The 17,110-nt window shown below is 40.5% G+C and overlaps 2 protein-coding genes across 2 annotated transcripts; one reads left to right on the top strand and one right to left on the bottom strand.

Moving 5' to 3' along the window:
* The first annotated feature begins 6,981 nt into the window (after positions 1 to 6,981).
* On the top strand, positions 6,982 to 10,303 carry LOC133923769 (protein FAR1-RELATED SEQUENCE 5-like). The gene is made up of 6 exons (XM_062369029.1): positions 6,982 to 7,131; positions 7,235 to 7,318; positions 7,406 to 7,510; positions 8,015 to 9,002; positions 9,082 to 9,534; positions 10,203 to 10,303. Exons 1-6 carry the CDS (start codon positions 6,982 to 6,984, stop codon positions 10,301 to 10,303), a joined length of 1,881 nt encoding a protein of 626 aa, XP_062225013.1.
* On the bottom strand, positions 10,130 to 10,980 carry LOC133923404 (uncharacterized). The gene is made up of 2 exons (XM_062368716.1): positions 10,480 to 10,980; positions 10,130 to 10,399 (listed from the first exon to the last, which is right to left on the bottom strand). Exons 1-2 carry the CDS (start codon positions 10,974 to 10,976, stop codon positions 10,312 to 10,314), a joined length of 585 nt encoding a protein of 194 aa, XP_062224700.1. The 5' UTR covers positions 10,977 to 10,980; the 3' UTR covers positions 10,130 to 10,311.
* Positions 10,981 to 17,110: the final 6,130 nt, after the last annotated feature.

Below are 17,110 nucleotides of genomic sequence, written 5' to 3'. Positions count from 1 at the left end.
GGGCGGGAAAGAAATTAGCATGGCACTGACAAATTATATAGATTATTATTATTATTAGGAGGGAGGGGTTAGCAGCTTGGTGCTCTGCCTTTTTTGCTTTAAGTGATTTTTTTCTACTTGCAATGCTACACCTACCCAGAGGTGAGAGGACACCTTCTCACATGCCACCTGTGCTGCCCTGCACGGATCTCGACGCTCCACGTTGCGTGTTGGACGGCTGGGATGCTCCAGTAGTCCTTGCTGGTGACTGAAGCTACAAGTCTTTTCTGTTTTCCATAGCTGTGTCTGAGACTGAAGCTCACTACAAAGAGGAGCTGAATTAATTGATGCTCATAAATACTGCTGTCGACCTTGGTTTAGAAGAAAATGTTGGTTCAAAAAATTATCTGCAGATACCCAGCAAATATATATAATGACAGGTTAGTTAATCAACTATCAGCAAAATGCATCTGCTGATCATGAATGAACAACTAGAACATTTTGGCATTTGCTTGATTCCCAGCCTATATCCATTGAAAAGTGTAAGGCACTCCTGATTTCCATCCCCATCCGACCAACATCTCGGCAGCTCTGAGAAGAGAAGAGGAAGCATGACGTGAAGATGATTCATGCTCCCCTTGATATACATACAGTATCTCTATAAATAATTTGTACTCCATTTCGCCTCGCTTTTTCACAATCACCTCGATTTGTTAATACAAATGGCTACATATTTAGGCATGGCATACGTTGTACTCCAGTGTATCTATTGGGCTCCGGACCTTGCGCCGCTGCTGTCCTAAAGCAATGCGATTTCTTCAGTAACTTAATCGACAGGAGAACTATCTGTTTCATTAATAAGAAAAATTTGATGGGCTAGGATACCTAGTTAATTAATAAGAAAAACTTGATGGGCTAGAATACCAAAACAACAATACAACGAGTAAATTATCTAGCTAAAATAAGCTAAGATCACTGCAACAACGACCTAGCTTTTAGGGTATTTACCCGTGAGTAAATAGATAATCAAGTTAAATTGTCATCCCTAGCGCACACTACTAGGACTTCCAAACCATCAACCTCAGAATGGCATAGGCAAGGGTAAGGGTGAAAACAGTTCGGATATTCTTAAAAAAAATCTGAAAAATACAGATTCAAATAGGCTTGATTCGGATATTTTGTTGGATATCGTCAAATCGGACTCAAATTTGGATATTTTGTTTCGGATACGGATTCAGGATAGCATTTTTCATCGGATTTAGAGCGAATCTGGATAATTATCGGACCGGATAATCTGAATAGCCCGATCGAAAATATTTTCTTGGCCCATAAGTTGCTTCAGCCCATGATGGCGACCTAAGAAATGAGAGAGAGGAGGAGGAGATGGGCTTTAGCCTAGGAAATAGTTGGATTTTGTCCTAGGAATTCTTTTATTTTTCTTTTCTATTTTCTATTGTCTAGTAAATCCAGAATTGCAAATAAAAAACCAAATAAATAGCATAACACTTCAAATAAATCTAGAAAAATCCAACAAAAATAGAGAGCACAATGGTTCAAGCAAAATTATTTATAGCTCATGTTAATGACTCTAATTTAACTCTAAGTCTTATTTAATAATTTCTAATCCATTTTCTATTGTTGAGGTAATATCTTTAGTATGAATTAACTTATGCACTATTAATTAACTTAGATGTTGATGAGGATGTGGAGGTGGAGGTGGAGGTGGAAGACTTTTTGAGGAAGTGAAAGGATGATAATGTGGAGGCTAGACACTCCGTTTGCCACAGCATCATTCGGTTAATTATTTCTTATATTTGAATTAATAGTTGTATGGCTTAATTTATACCATATTAGATTTCATTAAACTAAAACCTGTAAGAGCAAGAGAACTTAGATGTTGATGAGGATGTGAAGGTGGACTTTTTAGATGAAATAGATGGATGATAATCTTGAGGCTAGCCACTCCATTTGCCAAGGCCATCAATGATAATGCAGAGGCTGGTTGTTCCATTTGTACTTTTAAATATTTAAGTACTATCCAACATGTAATCTTAATTGTTTGGGGTCTTTTGTCTAGGTCTGATATTTTATTCCAAGAAATATCCGTGATCGTGTTCGTTTCGATTCGTATTTGTATTTGACACTATCTGTATTCGAAGATATCTGTATCAGCTTTGAATCTGATTAAAAAAATGTGAAAACAAATATGGTAAAGATATTATCCATTCGTATCTGAACCGTTTTCACCCCTATGCAAGGGCACCTGACAGATAGGCAAAGGAAGGCGATAACGGGACCAAAGTGCCAGAATTCGGTAGAGGACTCGCTTGAGGCAAGCAAGGGTTGAGGATGTAGTTCTTCATGTCGTCATGCACAGATCCATTGTAGGTAGTCGAAGAGGAGCCAGCTACTCGCCCACGCACGTAGATCCGAGTCAGCTGTTCACCCACGCACGCAGATCCAAGCCAGTTTCTCGCCCATGTATGCAAATATGGCAATGACTGGGGTTTTGAGGCATCGCACTGACACGATGTTGGGGCTTGAAGACGAGCACCACTTCATCTAGCGCGCCGGCTCAGCCACGACACTGTGCTGCAGGTCACGCGTGACCTCTTGTCACGCCTTGCCCCTCACGTCCACCACAGGGTACACCCTCAACAAGGCCATGAACGTGGCCACCCCAGAGTTATACAGCCAGCATTGCATAGCTAGCACCCAGGGCTCCAGTCTTCACTGTAGCCAACCAAAAGAGAGCAGACTGCACACTCACGTAGTGGAGAATGTGGGCGATGCAGCCGCCTCTTAGATCCGACACAGATCTACCATGGTGTGAGTCACTGTATCGCACTAGCAGGGCACCACAGGTGAGCTCAGTGACGACCCAAATGTGGGTGACAGTATGAGAAGCAACCCCATCAACCCTGGCGCCCGCAACCACGAACCGAACGTGTCATATCAAAAAGCGCCTGGGCAATGATAGCGGCAACACCCGCGAGGTCCACCTCCATAACCGCAAGGGAGCATGCCATGGAGGAGGAGGCACACCTCCCTCATGTCCTCGTTCCTCGTCGTGCCCCAGTGCCAATTCACACCACCCCACCGGAGGCCACCTCGATCTTCTTCTGTGACACACTCCGTGCGCAGATCTAGACTGCAGCCATCCATATCCAGTCTGCCCGAGCAGATCCGCCCGCCATTGACCGGATCTACGGTCGCCGTACCTAAAGATTCAACAAATCACCTGAAAAAGGAAGGGAAGAGAAGAGAAGAGGGAGGGAAAAAGAAGGGGAGGCTGCCGGTGGGCGGCGGGGAGGTTTGGCGATGGGGTGTTTCGCCCCTTGTGTTGCCCCGCAAGGAGAACACCGACCAGTATCCTTCTTCGGTAATTCAAACTCAAACTCGATCCAATGCGATAAACATTTGATGTGTTCCTCATATGCCTAGCGTGACTTCAATCGTCGTTGCCTTCTTTCCATGGCGTTGCACTTCAACTTAAATTCTAGTTCAAATATGATTGGATATCTGAATATTTGCTTTTGGAATTGATTTGAATTGTTATAGTAATATTCTGATTTTTCTGCATTTATGAGAGTGCATTCCATATTTTCAATAGCATTATAATTCGAAGATTATAGAGAGGACTCTTTCTAGTCACTATCTTTTATAGTGCAAAGACACTAGGATTATGACGTCTTCTCTGTAATATATTTTTTTACTCCTCAAGCCGAGAGGACCTGCCCCATGCTGCTGCCTACTCGTCATGGCCATGGCCATGGCCAGTCTGCTTGCCGCTGCTGCCATTGACCCCACCGATCAGTCACCTCCGTGCCGCCGCCGTCCGAGATCACAGCTTCTTTCGTCTGTCTGCGACTTGCAATTTTGGCCTTGAAGCTCACTGCCCAAGTGCAGAGCAGGTACAAGCCTAAACAAGATTATTAACTATTTAATTACTATATGCAACAAATAAGTAATGCAGTGGACGAGATTAACTTTTTACAGCAGCATCTATGAAAATTCACCGCTTACAACATTTTTCCATGATGAATGGTGGGCTTCACCTATCGATCAATTGTAAGGTCCACATGGCAGGCAACGGATATTTGTCACGCGTGGTTTCTAAAGCAAACCACTTTTTTCTTAAGATCAAAACAAAACATTTTGTTTGCATATGCATATATAAAAATTCGTTATTGTTATCAGCTACACATGCTTTAGTTCATTTTACCATTCTTTTTAGTTGTTGCTCAACCATTGCAAATAATTCCGGGTTTATCTAGCGGTAGCAGGGTCAAAGTGTCGGTGAAAATCACCGCTATTTGCATCCGAGCGCTAGCCTGGTTGGCAAGGACGGCGCTTGCACGGTGCGATAGCTCGAGTTAGCTCACGTTCGAGCCTGAGCGTTCACACGGGCATGCACGGAGCGACTTCGCTCAACCCTATCTTCAAAAAAAACTACAAAAATAAATCCCACTGTTAAAATAATCATCGCTATTTTGCGGAAACTAACCGTTTGGTTTGTACAAACGCACATCAATTTCCAATTGTTATCATCGTACAAGCACCAGCTTGTTGAGTAAAGAAATCGTGTAGTGTGGATTCGCGCGAGGAGGTGTTGAATTGGAATTTTTTTAGATGATGATGAGGCAGCGCTCTTCTCTTCTGTCCTCCTGTCGACATGGATCATCTCTCCACAGTAACAGCGTCCATTGCAACCAGGGGTTAAAATACCACTCTAGGTATCAGGCACAAACTAAAACAAAGCTAAAAATATCTACTCTACATGTGAGTTGAGGGTTAATTAGTTAGGTAAAATCAGGTCGCCTCTTTTCACTTTGACATTCACATTTCAGTCCCTGTCAGAAGCATATATATTTCAATACACTACTAGCTAAGATCTTGTACTCTTGTGTTCAGACTAAGAGGGTATGCAGATAAAGTGTTAAGATATAGACATTTATAAATGACGTCATTCCTAAACAAGGAATTGGCCTCAATTTGGTCGGAAAATCTCAGTAAACATTTGCCATGCTTGGATAATTTCAGTCTCTTCTTTTTTGAACAATGAGAAACACTCCTTGTGTCGAAGTTTTCTTTTCTTGATATATATTCATGGAAGGACAGGCAACTCTCTTGCATGTTCTTGGAAAGACGAAGTTATTGATATATTGCGAGCACATTTGGTATCGTTTTGCACTGGCTAAATTTGCCCTAGTGATATCTTACTCCTAATTAACCCAGTGAAAATTCTCTATATCCACTACTGCACATACTTAAAAATAAATACTGACTAAAGAAGGGTGTTTTCCGCAACGTACATAGCAACAAGGCGAGCAGTCAAAAAGTTAAAACCAAATGGTAACGATGACTTTTAACTTCTAAGGGGTGGTTAATACTTTAACAGCAACTTTACCACGTTACCCTAGTGATATCTTATTCCTAATTAACCAAGTAGTAACTACTGCTACCCCTATTACATTAACAGTGTTTACACTAGCTACAGTTTAATCTCTACCGTCTACTAAAATAAAATATTGACAGTCTCGGACTTTGTGCCCTATTTTTTAAAAAAAATTGGAGCCATGTTAGGCTGCACCTAACTAGTCAATTGTGGCCCAAGAAAGGCATCTTTCTCAAAGTATCGTGTTTTGAATGGGGTTTCTTTGAGGTATGGTGTCAAGCAGAAGGAATTGGGAGGCATCATATCAATGGATTACGATGGCTTGTGCTGGGGTTCATCCTCCTCCATTCTACCGTCCCCAAGACAAAAGGGTCACACACAACAAGGGTAACTATTTTAATTTGGGGGGTTTACTTTCCTGAATTCATGAACTGAACCCAGCAAGAACTAGGTACTCCAATCTTGTGTGAGGATGTACATAGTATAGTTGCTGATAAAAATATACGAGGTCTTTTAGTCAAGATAATAATAATATGCTAGGTTGTACAAATGTGAAAAAGGAATATGGTTAGGTGTGGTTTATAGGAAAGATGTATGGTTCTAGTGGATTTGTAGTTGAAAATCATGGCATCAATTTGTTTTTTATATTCATGCTTTTTCTTTTTTTTTAATTTAATTTTCTAAGACAACTAGACATAAATAATCACGGTTAATTTATGGTTGTTGTGTGCAGGCCTTTTTTTAAGGATGTTATGTAAAAGCAGTTGCAAAAAATCTAGTACTCCAGGTTGTTTGGTAAATCTGATTGAAATTTGACTTATTGTGTTACTTGGTTATTATTCCTGTCACATTTCCACTCATCAATTCAGTTATAAAACGCAATAATATCCTTATTTTCAAAGAAAAAGAAATGTGGCAAAACACAAAAAATCTAAAAGATTATAATAATCCACTACAACACCAAATGGAGCCTTAGAAACTTCGTCCTGGCCTCTCAACAAGACACTAATCCTCACCGCCTCATCTTACTGATGAAAAGTGAGCTAAAGAAAGCTCCAAACAGTTCTTGTTCCTCAATGTCTTCAAAATCACAAGCTTCCCTACAACCTAAAATTTCTAGTCAAATGGGCTCCTGACATGGAGCATAGGTTTTGGCTTAAAGTTGAGTTTTTTCTTTTTCTTTAGCTGTTGAATGTCACTCAATTGGTTAGGTCATGCTAGTTCCTGGTTTTGGGGACTAAAGAAAAGAACCGAGTTGTTGAATAGCAAAGTTTGGCACAGGGGACCCATTTGATGGCCAGTTGGTATCCTGGGATAGTGACAAGACAGTTTGGCACTCGTGTGCATCTAAGACAGGAAAAAAATTGTATGGGCGATGGGTGCAGCCTGCGGCGCGTGTGACCCCAAGCTCGATGGATGCTGCGTGGAAGCCCATTCCATCGGACGGCAGCTGTAAACTGCTCGGGCCCTGTGCTTCCCATCGGCAGACGGCTCGGCTCCGCATCGACTGAGCTCATCGAAGTCATGTTGAATACGAGATCGACGCCCCCAACAGATCGGTGCCTTGAGCCCTAGACCAGTTGCACGCCGCCGCTGCCGCTTCCATGGATGAACCAGTAGCCTCCATAGAAGACGTTGGACGCCAAGAAGACATCACAACTGTTGACCTGATGGGATCTTCTTCTCTCATGGAGGATTCACGTGCACTAGAAATTGGTGGTGGTCCTCGAGAAGACGAACAACAGATAACACAGGTTGGTTATTTGTTTAGATCGTTGTGCCTTTTCTTTTTTTTCAAACAAATGCCTTTTCTTCTATGTTGTTTGGTTTCTGATATATAGTGCGCATATTTCACAGAACACCACGGTTACCATGGGAGTAGAGACCATCGGCACCATTTCACATATGTCTGGATCAGTGGAGAATGAAGTACCTGATGAGGTAAAAAATATAAGTAACAAACTTGACAAAATCTATGATATTTTGTTTTATTATAGTACACCTTTAATTGACAATTGATATGTACAGGAGGTGGTTCACAAAGCTGGGCAAAATTTGGTCACTCCTGAAGTTGGAATGACTTTTCAATCCGAGGAAAAGGCTTATGAGATGTACAACACCTATGCCGGTAAGGTTGGGTTCAGTATTAGAAAGAGCAAGACAAAGCGCCGCCAAGATAAGAGTATATGTCAGAAATATATAGTTTGCAGTAGCCAAGGACATCGAGAAAATGCGACATCACAAAAGGACATTACAAGGACAGATTGCGATGCTCGTGTTCAGTTTAGTATCAGCAGAGAGGGGATTTGGACAGTGCAAAAGGTCGTACTAGAGCACAATCATTATCTTGCTAGTCCAAATAAGTTACACAAGCTGAGGTCCCAACGACAGGTTATAGAGGCAGACAAGAAATTAATTGGGCAGATACGGGAAGCTGGAATGAAGCCAGCCCAAGTTTATGAGTTCATGAAGGAGTTTTATGGAGGGGAAGACAAAACGCCATTTGCTAAGATGGATTGCAATAATGAGATTGGTCGCGAGCGCAGACAGTACTTAGAAGCCAATGATGCACAAACACTATCTGAATATCTGAGAAATAAACAGTTACATGATCCTACATTTTTTTATGCTTTTCAGGTAGACAAGGAAGATGGTCGTATAGCAAATTTCTTTTGGGCAGATGGTCAGTCTATCATGGATTACAAATGCTTTGGTGATGCTGTGTTATTTGACACCACATTTCAAACTAATAAGTTTGAAATGCCTTTTGCTCCGATTCTTGGCACCAACCATCACAAGCAAACAATAATTTTTGGATGTGCACTTCTATTTAATGAAACTATTGAATCATTTGTTTGGCTTTTTGAAACCTTTCTAACGGCAATGTCAGGAAAGCACCCAAGCACAATTTTTACAGATCAAGATGCGGCTATGGCAGCAGCAATTGCTTATGCATTCCCAAATACCAGCCACCGTCTTTGTTTGTGGCACATTTGCTTAAATGCTACTAAACATCTTAGTCATGTAATTCATGCGTCGGATAACAAGTTCTTACCAAATTTCAAAAGATGTGTGTACGAAGATAGATCAGAGACTTACTTCATAGAGAAATGGCATGAATTGTTGGCTAAATACAACCTTGAGAATAACTCATGGATGGCAAACCTATATGCTTTGAGGGCAAAGTGGGCTGCGGTATACCGTGACTCTTTTACAACAGACATGAACTCGACCCAAAGGAGTGAAGGTATGAATAATGTCTTCAAGAAAAGATTTCGTAGGAAACTCGGTCTTTCAGAACTCCTTGTAGAATGTGAGAAGGTTGCAGTTAGTCTCCATGCAAATGAGTTGGATGCTGATTTTAAGTCACGCCAAAAGAACCCAGTTGCATACATTCCAAATCTACCTATGTTGAATACTGCAGCTGAATCATATACAAGGAGAATGTATTCAGAATTTGAGGAAGAATTTAAAAGACAATTTACATTGTCTTGTGAATTGTTGGAAGCTGCAGGGACAAACTTGACATTCTTTAAGTATATGCAATCTGACCGTGGAGCAACATTAGTATTGAACACCGAAGATTCCACCATTACATGCTCTTGCCAGATGTTTGAATCCATAGGTATGTATACTATTACATTTCAATTTATACATTGTAAGCTGTAATATAGGTTGATTAAATTGGTAACTATATCTTACAGGTTTATTGTGCAAGCATGCTCTTAGAGTCTTCAATATGAATGGAGTATACAATTTGCCATCGCAATATATACTGCCTAGATGGACAAAATATGTGAAAACTGGATTTTATATTGAGAAACAAGGAACTGAGAAGGGAGATTTGAAAACACAGGCAGCACTTATATCTCGACAGGCCACATCTCTTGCATTGAAGTGTTCGCCGTCACAAGAACTTCTTGATAAATTGCAGAAAGCCATACATAACTTGAACTTGGAAGCGGATACTTATCTAAGTGAGATGCATGAAAAACCCAATGAGGTTCCTCCAGTTCCAAATGAATGTGTCCTAGATGCATTAAATGGTGTAATATCATTTAAAATTCCTCAAGTAATAAAAGGTTCAAAGCATACACGTTTTAAAAATGTTGTTAAAAAGAAGCCAGGGAAGAAGAAGAAGGGTGCTCAGAAGAAAGGTACTGACCTGCCTAGTACCTTTTGCTTAATCGACAATTTTTTTAAAATATTGAATTATCATATATATATATATCCCATTGTAGGTGAAGATCTGGAAACAAGAGATGAACGTGCTGATCCAAACCAAATAACTGTAAGACATTAGCTATTTTCACAATTTATTCCCTTACAAGCGTGATTTCTGAACACTTTCTTATGCTATACATGACAGAATTTTAATGCTGGGCCATCTTCATCCATGGATGCTCCTTTCCTGCAAGGTGGATATGCTAATTCCACAATGACACACTTCAATTTAATTCCAGAACCTTCTGCAATGGCTGCTCCATACATTCCAGGAGGATACACAAGTCTCTTAATGGGAGTTGATCAAGATACTACAGTGCAAACTGCTGTTAGGAAGTTACATTTTGATGGAGTGCAAAATCATGAATCTATGTAACTGTGCTCATTTGCTGTCAAGTGACCTTATGAAATAAAACATGTACATTCTGTTGCCTTTGCTCTGAATAGGAACCTTACAGACGTTGCCTGTTCAGAATAATGCATTTCAGAGAAACAATCAGATTATTAAGACATCCATTCCACTGCTGATTTCAAAACATCCAAATATATTTCAGATACAAATCACATTTTACATTATTCTTGTGAACCACTATTTTCACAGGTATCAATGAACTCAACACTGATACAATTGTTGACAACCTATCCGTACTTCTGAAACATCTACATTCATGCACACTTTCAGTTCTTCAAGGAATCCCATAGTTCCTGAATCATGTCAGATGGGTCACGCTGCTGCAGCAGGTGCCACATCCTGTTTCTTGCAAATCCATATCGCTCCAATTTCCCAGAGTATCCAAACTGCATGCCATTTTAGCAGCCATCAGGATGGACACAGAAAGTCAGTACAGGAATCAGCAGGAGTGCCGGATGAAACGTACCTGATCCAAATCCATAGGGTCTGTCGTAGTGGACGGCGAGGGCGCCCAGGCAGAGGCTCATGTCGCCGAGAGGACGGCGCAAACCTCTGGAGCCCCTCCCAATTCGCCGCCGCCACCTCTGGAGCTCCTCCCAATCCGCCGCCGCCACTCCCGTCTCCCTCTCCTCTCCCTGCCCGTCTGCGCAGGCGACCACTGCTGCAGGCGCTGCACCAGACGCGCCTCGTCGAGCCGCCCAGTCGTCGTTCGCGACCTCCCCGGACACCGCGGGTACAGGCCGCGCCGTGCTCTGGCGACTGCGGAGTCAGAGGAGAGGAGGGCCGCGCTGGGAAGGCAGGGCTGAGTCCTGAGTCGATGCGGAGCCGAGCCGTCTGCCGATGTGGAGCCGATGGGAAGCACAGGGCCGAGCAGTTTACAGCTGCCGTCCGGTGGAATGGGCTTCCACGCGGCATCCATCGAGCTGGGGGTCGCACGCGCCGCAGGCTGCACCCATCGCCCATACAATTTTTTCCCCTAAGACATTATGATTGGTTTCAAAGAGTTGAGTACACGGGATATACTATAATAGCTTTTGGATACTGAACAATGCCTTGAAATTGTTTCTTTATGATAGTTCATGTTCTCTCTTAAAATTGTAAAGTAAAAGGTTGGGGAAATATCAGGTGGAAGCCACTAATTCGGTGAAATGGTGGAAACCTCTCCATAAACCATGTGTAGAAGTTTTAGAAAATTCTTAAAAAGTATGGTAAGGGAGATGGTCTTCTACAACCATGTGAGATTTGATGGTCTAATTTGATTTCCTTGGTCTTAGAGATTTTCTAAGTCATAAAATTTTCTCTAGCAACCTAACTCATCCAAACCCCTCTTTAGATCAGATGTTTGGTCAAATACTCCTTGAAGGCGGAAAAGAGACGTAGTACCATGCATGAACATGGCACATAGAAAACTTAACGCGCCTACGTCAATACAATCCATTGTATGCAAAATAAATTTTAAGGTAATTAACTCATATTTTTTCTAAAAAATGTACTAGATCAAAATAACTATAAGATGGGGAAATTAAATATCATGTGGAAACCACTAACCAGTGAAATGGTAGAAACCACTCAAGAAACCATTTGTAGAGTTTTAGAAAATTTTCAAAAATATGGTAAGGGAGATTATATTCTACGGCCATGTGAAATTTAATGATCAAACTTGATTTTCTTGTCTTAAAAAAGACCTAAATCATGTTTTTTTTCTCTAGCAATGCCACTCATCCTGTCACCTCTTTAATTTAGATGTTTGGTCAAATACTCCTCGAAGGGGGAAAAGAGATACAATATCATTCATGAAGATGGCACATAGAAAACCTATTACGCATACCTCAATAACAAGCCATTCTATGCAAAATATGAAGTAGAAGGACTAAGGATCTGTTTGTTTTAGTTTCAGATTTATAAAATTGTGATTGCACAATCTACAGTTATGCCAAACACCTAGGTTCTAGTCCCAGATTATAATAATATGACCCCCATATTGTAACAATCCAGTAATCTGGGCTCCACCATCTTTTACAAATTGTAAAAGTGACAATTACGAAAGTAAACATAGAAGTTCGAGCGAAATTACCCACTATGCCATCCGACTACCCTCCCACCAAAGCGCCCCCTCCTCCCCACCCAGCGCTCGGCCCGATCCACCCTCTCACCCTGAGCGAACCCTAGGGCGCCGCCGCGAGCCCTAATCCACCCTTCCTATCGCCGATCCCCATCGCCCATCGATGATCCCTGCCACCCGGCGCTTTTCCCTGCCTTTGGACGACTGTCTTCACCGCCGTAAGCTGCCTCCTTGATGTTCTCATGACCGCCACCCCGTCGTCGGACGACCATGCTGTGGCAGCTCCTAAAGGCTAACCTCCCGCCTCACGACGTGCCTCCTTGCCGCTCAGGCCTCACCGGCACCGGTCACTCGTCCCCGCCTCACATCAACACCGCACCTCAACGTCGGTAACCCTTTTTTTTTTCTTTCTCTTTGATGCATGAAATCGGTTGTGAATTGGATTTGATTGGCTTGCTGGCCTATGCTAGTAATAGATTCATACATGTGTGTGCCCTCTTCGATTGTTGAATGAATGATTTCAGTTTGTGCACATTGTACCTACTCAGAGCATTCTACTCCGATGTTGCCGCTAAGTGTTTAGATATTTGGTCTTTAGTGGGAGGAGTGTGGGTTTCAGGTTTTTGTTTCATGGTGTATTGTAATTGGAGTAGGAACTTGTAAAATTGGTGTTTAATGCCCGATGGGCTAGTGCTTGGACAGATACATAGTCTTGTAATTTCAGTGTAGGATAATATACTTGTTCCTTTTGAACTGCATATGCTCTTTTTTTTATATCCTTTGATGTTCAGCTCAGGGTGTGTCCACAAATAATTGCATATGCTCCTTTTCATATCCTTTGTTGTTTAGTGATATATGCAACTATCCTCAGTTCATGGTGTGTCCATATTTGTGAAATAATAGATGGATGCTCCTTTCGATAAAGCCAATTGAGATTCATTTCACAATAGGATGTTCTGTGACATATGTGTTAAGGAAATAGATGCTGGGGACAGGGAAGCTTCATTCAAGACTGCAATTAAAAAACCGATGGGATGCACTTAAGGTTCTATACATATTCTGGTTAACCATCAATAAAGCTACTGGACTTGGATGGGATAGTTCTAAACAAACAGTTGTAGCTGACAACAATTGGTGGAAAGTTAACACAAAGGTAATCTCTTACATATTCATTATTCCAGTTTATTTTTTTGCGGGCAAATATGTTCTCTAGCATTACCTTCTTTGGTTTTCAGAATCATTTTGAATGGAAGAAGCTTCGGAATGGTCCACCTGAGTGTCTTTCTGAGCTTGAGAGGATGTTTGATCATAATGCAGTGGATGGTTCTTCTTCTTATGTTCTCGATGAAGGAGTGCAAGGAAATGAGAATAATGGGGATGATGAGGAAGAAAGATCGAGAACCTGAGGATTGCAACATCACTAGAAAGGTTGCCAATCTAATGAAGCGAGGTGGTAGTAACAATTGTGTTAATAGCCTGAGAAAGAAGGGAAAGAACCCCATGGTTAAGATAATGAAAGGCACATTGGATAATATGCAGTCCTCTAGTGCTATAACCAACAAGATGCTACAGGGTGAAGTAAGTAGAGAACCCATTAAGGAAGTTATGGCCTTGGATGTGCAGTCTGGGGCAATAGAAGGTAGTGAGGAACATTTTATGGCTAGCAAGCTTTATGTGAAAGCTGAAAACATCAAGCTAAAAACCGTGATGTGTTTCTCACTTTAACCACCAATGAAGGAATGCTCAGTTGGTTGAAAATGTGGTGTCGGAAGGAGAAGAAAGATTAGTAGTTATCTACTGTTATGTAATCTTTGCTTGAACCTTTATTTGATAATTTATTGTTCCATGAACCTAGCTACATTTATGTAATGTTTGATTGAACCTTCATTTGACAATTTATTGTTCCATGAACCTATTTATTGTAATGTTTGCTATGTCAATGGAACTACTTGAGCCATATCAGTGTGTAACTTATTGTAATTTTCTTTATAGATGAGTTCAAGTGACAGTGATGGGGATGATGCAATATTTGAGCTTGCACGTAGGCAACAGGATGTGCTCAAACAATATGGAACAATATCATGTGCTATTGGTACGTACTGGAGTGGTACTTACTTAAACAAATCTAAGAGGAGAGAATCTGTTCTCTCAAGTCATGATCGGGTGATGATAAACTTGAATAGTCCAAGAGAATGCTATAACATGTTTAGGATGAGTATGCCGCTTTTTGATAGGCTACATGAGTTGTTGGTATCAAATTATAGCTTGAAGTTAACTAGAAGTATGAGTTCTATTGAATGTTTAGGCATATTTCTATGGATCATTTGTGGTCCATAATCATTTATCCAAGTTGCAAACTGGTTCGAGAGGTCAATCGAAACAATTAGTAGGAAATTCTTTGAAGTGTTGGATAGTGTCAATCTTCTTGCACAAGATATTATCAAACCAACGGATCCAGAGTTCAAGACGGTGCATGCTAGACTTGAAGATCCTCAGTTTGCACAAGATTTTAATAACTGCATAGGTGCAATAGATGGTACATATGTACCTGTTAGTGTGCCTTTGACAAACTTGGTTGCACATGTTGGACATTATGGATATGCAACTCAAAATGTGTTGACCATATGTGACTTTGATATGAGGTTCACTTTTATTGTTATCGGATGGTAAAGCTCGGTATATGATATGCGGGTGTTCAATGAGGTTTTACGTAAATATGGCGATAAGTTTCCACATGCACCACAAGGTATTATAAAATATGATATCATTGTCATTTCATGTGCAACATTATCATAATTACTTCTCAAATTGAGTGTTCTCTTTCAGGAAAATATTATCTTGTTGATTCGGACAATCCTAACCGAGCGGGTTATCTAGCTCCATACAAAGGAGAGAAGTACCATTTACAGGAGTTTCATCAAGGCCCTGGTCCTAGTGGTAAAAAAGATATTTATAATCACTTGCATTCATCTTTTCGCAATGTAATTGAGCGATCATTTGGTGTTTTGAAGATGAAATAGAGAATATTATTGGACTTGCCAAGTTATCATACGGTTAAGCAAACAAAAATAATCATTGCATACATAGCTCTTTATAACTTTATTAGAGATAGTTCTTTGAGGGATGAAGATTTTAAGATGTGTGATCAAGATGAAAATTTTGTTCCAGACCAAGCATCTTTATCTGATCACAATGAATTAGGACATGAAACTCCTGACATGAATGCCTTTCGTGATAGTATCGCTGATGCTTTATTTACTATGAGAGAGTTGATTGTTAATGAGAGGTCATTTGTAATGACAAAAGTACTTTTGTATGAATGATGTATCATTTGCTATTTCAATTTACAAATTCATATTTAAAAATATAAAAACAGCATACAAAATGATAAATAGAAAAAAAATGTGTGCTCACAATAGCTAGGGATATTACAGACATTGCACAACAAAAATAGCAATCCAACCCTCTCACAATCCAAGATGTCAAACAGCTTCAGTTTTTTACAATCCAGCTTATAAAAATCTATAATATGTAAGCTAGTTTTCACAATTTACAGCTAAAATAAACATGCCCTAAACCTATAGAAAGTACCGGTAAATTTGAATTTATTTACAATTTATTACTGCAACATGTTTCCCAAACACTGACCATTTTTGTCTTGATTAATAGGGTTTATTGTACGTTTCGAACTTCAAGAACTGATCCAAACCATGCAGTAGAGAACCATGATCGGTTGTGGGTAACAAGGGGAGATGTAAAGACATGCTCCATGTAGAGATTAAACTGTTAAAACTTCAAAAACTGAATCATGGAGTGCATGTGGATCCTGGAAAAAAGTACATGTCGAGCTAGCAGTAAAAATTCTTCTTACCAAACGCCACTAAATTAGTGCTAACTTGCTCTGCCGCCTGCAGGCACAAAGCTGGATTAACAGGTTTACTTGTAAAAACAAGAGATTCTAGATCCCAATGCAATGCCCATTTTCTTTTATAGATCCAAGCAGAGTGTTTTACTAGTAAATTACATCAAGAGATGCTTAAATAGTTCAGGCCATATGTGTTTTTACTGCATGACTGTACTGTTTCAACAGACAACAAGATTCAGTATAAGCTCTAGTTTACATGGAGCTGTTAATTACAGCTATTGAACTATGGCACGTCACATTTAAAATTGGCAATTTTTCATTTAGAAACTTAGACAAAATAATAATAATCGCTTCTTCCTTCTTGTTTTGATAACTGAATACCCATTTCCATTTGGTCTCATAACAGTAGAGCTTAAATTCTTGTATGATCCACCAAATCAAAACTCAAGACAATTCCTTTGTTTAGACCAATACTCAAGACATTTAACAAGATACAAGTACTACATGGACCAGATCACCAGAAATGCTCATAAACAAGTGGTTGCTGGTGTAGACCATATGATAGTGCTAGCAGAAAAGAAGCAGTGAACAGAGACCCTAAAAAGCATCCCAGGCCAGCACATAATCACCTCACCATCCGCCCTTGTGCTGTCAAAGCTAGTTTAAAGTCTAGACCTCCAAATTAATTACCCCCATCCCGAGGTTAACGAGGGTGCCACATGTTACTAGATTCCATTTGCACCGCTTTTTCAACAGGTGCAGCACAAATTACAAGTAACTAGGCTCTGTAGGCACATGCAAGATGGAATTACCGAGAAAAATAAAACAAAACCAAAAGTGTGAGCTACCAGTGTGTCACCGACAAGTGGGCCATCACGAGAAGCGAATATTGGTAAGGTCTAGTTGAAGGCTTGTGAAGATTTCGTGGAATCGATATTATTCCATTCCAATTTCTTCCCAAGATCAAACTTCTAAGTAAAGATCCCAAATTCGTTGGATTTCATATTCAAACACACATTTGGCAAGCCTCCCCCGTTCATGGTTCATTGTTTGGAGCTCTAATATTTCATCCTTGTGTATGGATTGCTGAATACGGTGTTCTCAAACTCAGGTGGTCTACACCAGCAACGATTTTGTTAAGGGGTGCGTAAAAATTTCAAAGCAGAAAAG

Source organism: Phragmites australis, chromosome 7 (assembly GCF_958298935.1).
Source record: "Phragmites australis chromosome 7, lpPhrAust1.1, whole genome shotgun sequence".
In the NCBI taxonomy this organism is placed as follows: Eukaryota; Viridiplantae; Streptophyta; class Magnoliopsida; order Poales; family Poaceae; genus Phragmites; species Phragmites australis.
This window is presented reverse-complemented; position numbering and strand designations above follow the sequence as displayed.

Coding starts and splice junctions, on each gene's coding strand:
- LOC133923404 (XM_062368716.1), bottom strand. CDS start 10,976: ATGGGCGATGGGTGCAGCCTGCGGCGCGTGCGACCCCCAGCTCGATGG. Junction 10,400..10,479: donor ACCCTATGGATTTGGATCAG/GTACGTTTCATC, acceptor AATGGCATGCAG/TTTGGATACTCTGGGAAATT.
- LOC133923769 (XM_062369029.1), top strand. CDS start 6,982: ATGGATGAACCAGTAGCCTCCATAGAAGACGTTGGACGCCAAGAAGAC. Junction 7,511..8,014: donor ACAACACCTATGCCGGTAAG/GTTGGGTTCAGT, acceptor TATGCTTTTCAG/GTAGACAAGGAAGATGGTCG. Junction 9,003..9,081: donor CCAGATGTTTGAATCCATAG/GTATGTATACTA, acceptor TATATCTTACAG/GTTTATTGTGCAAGCATGCT.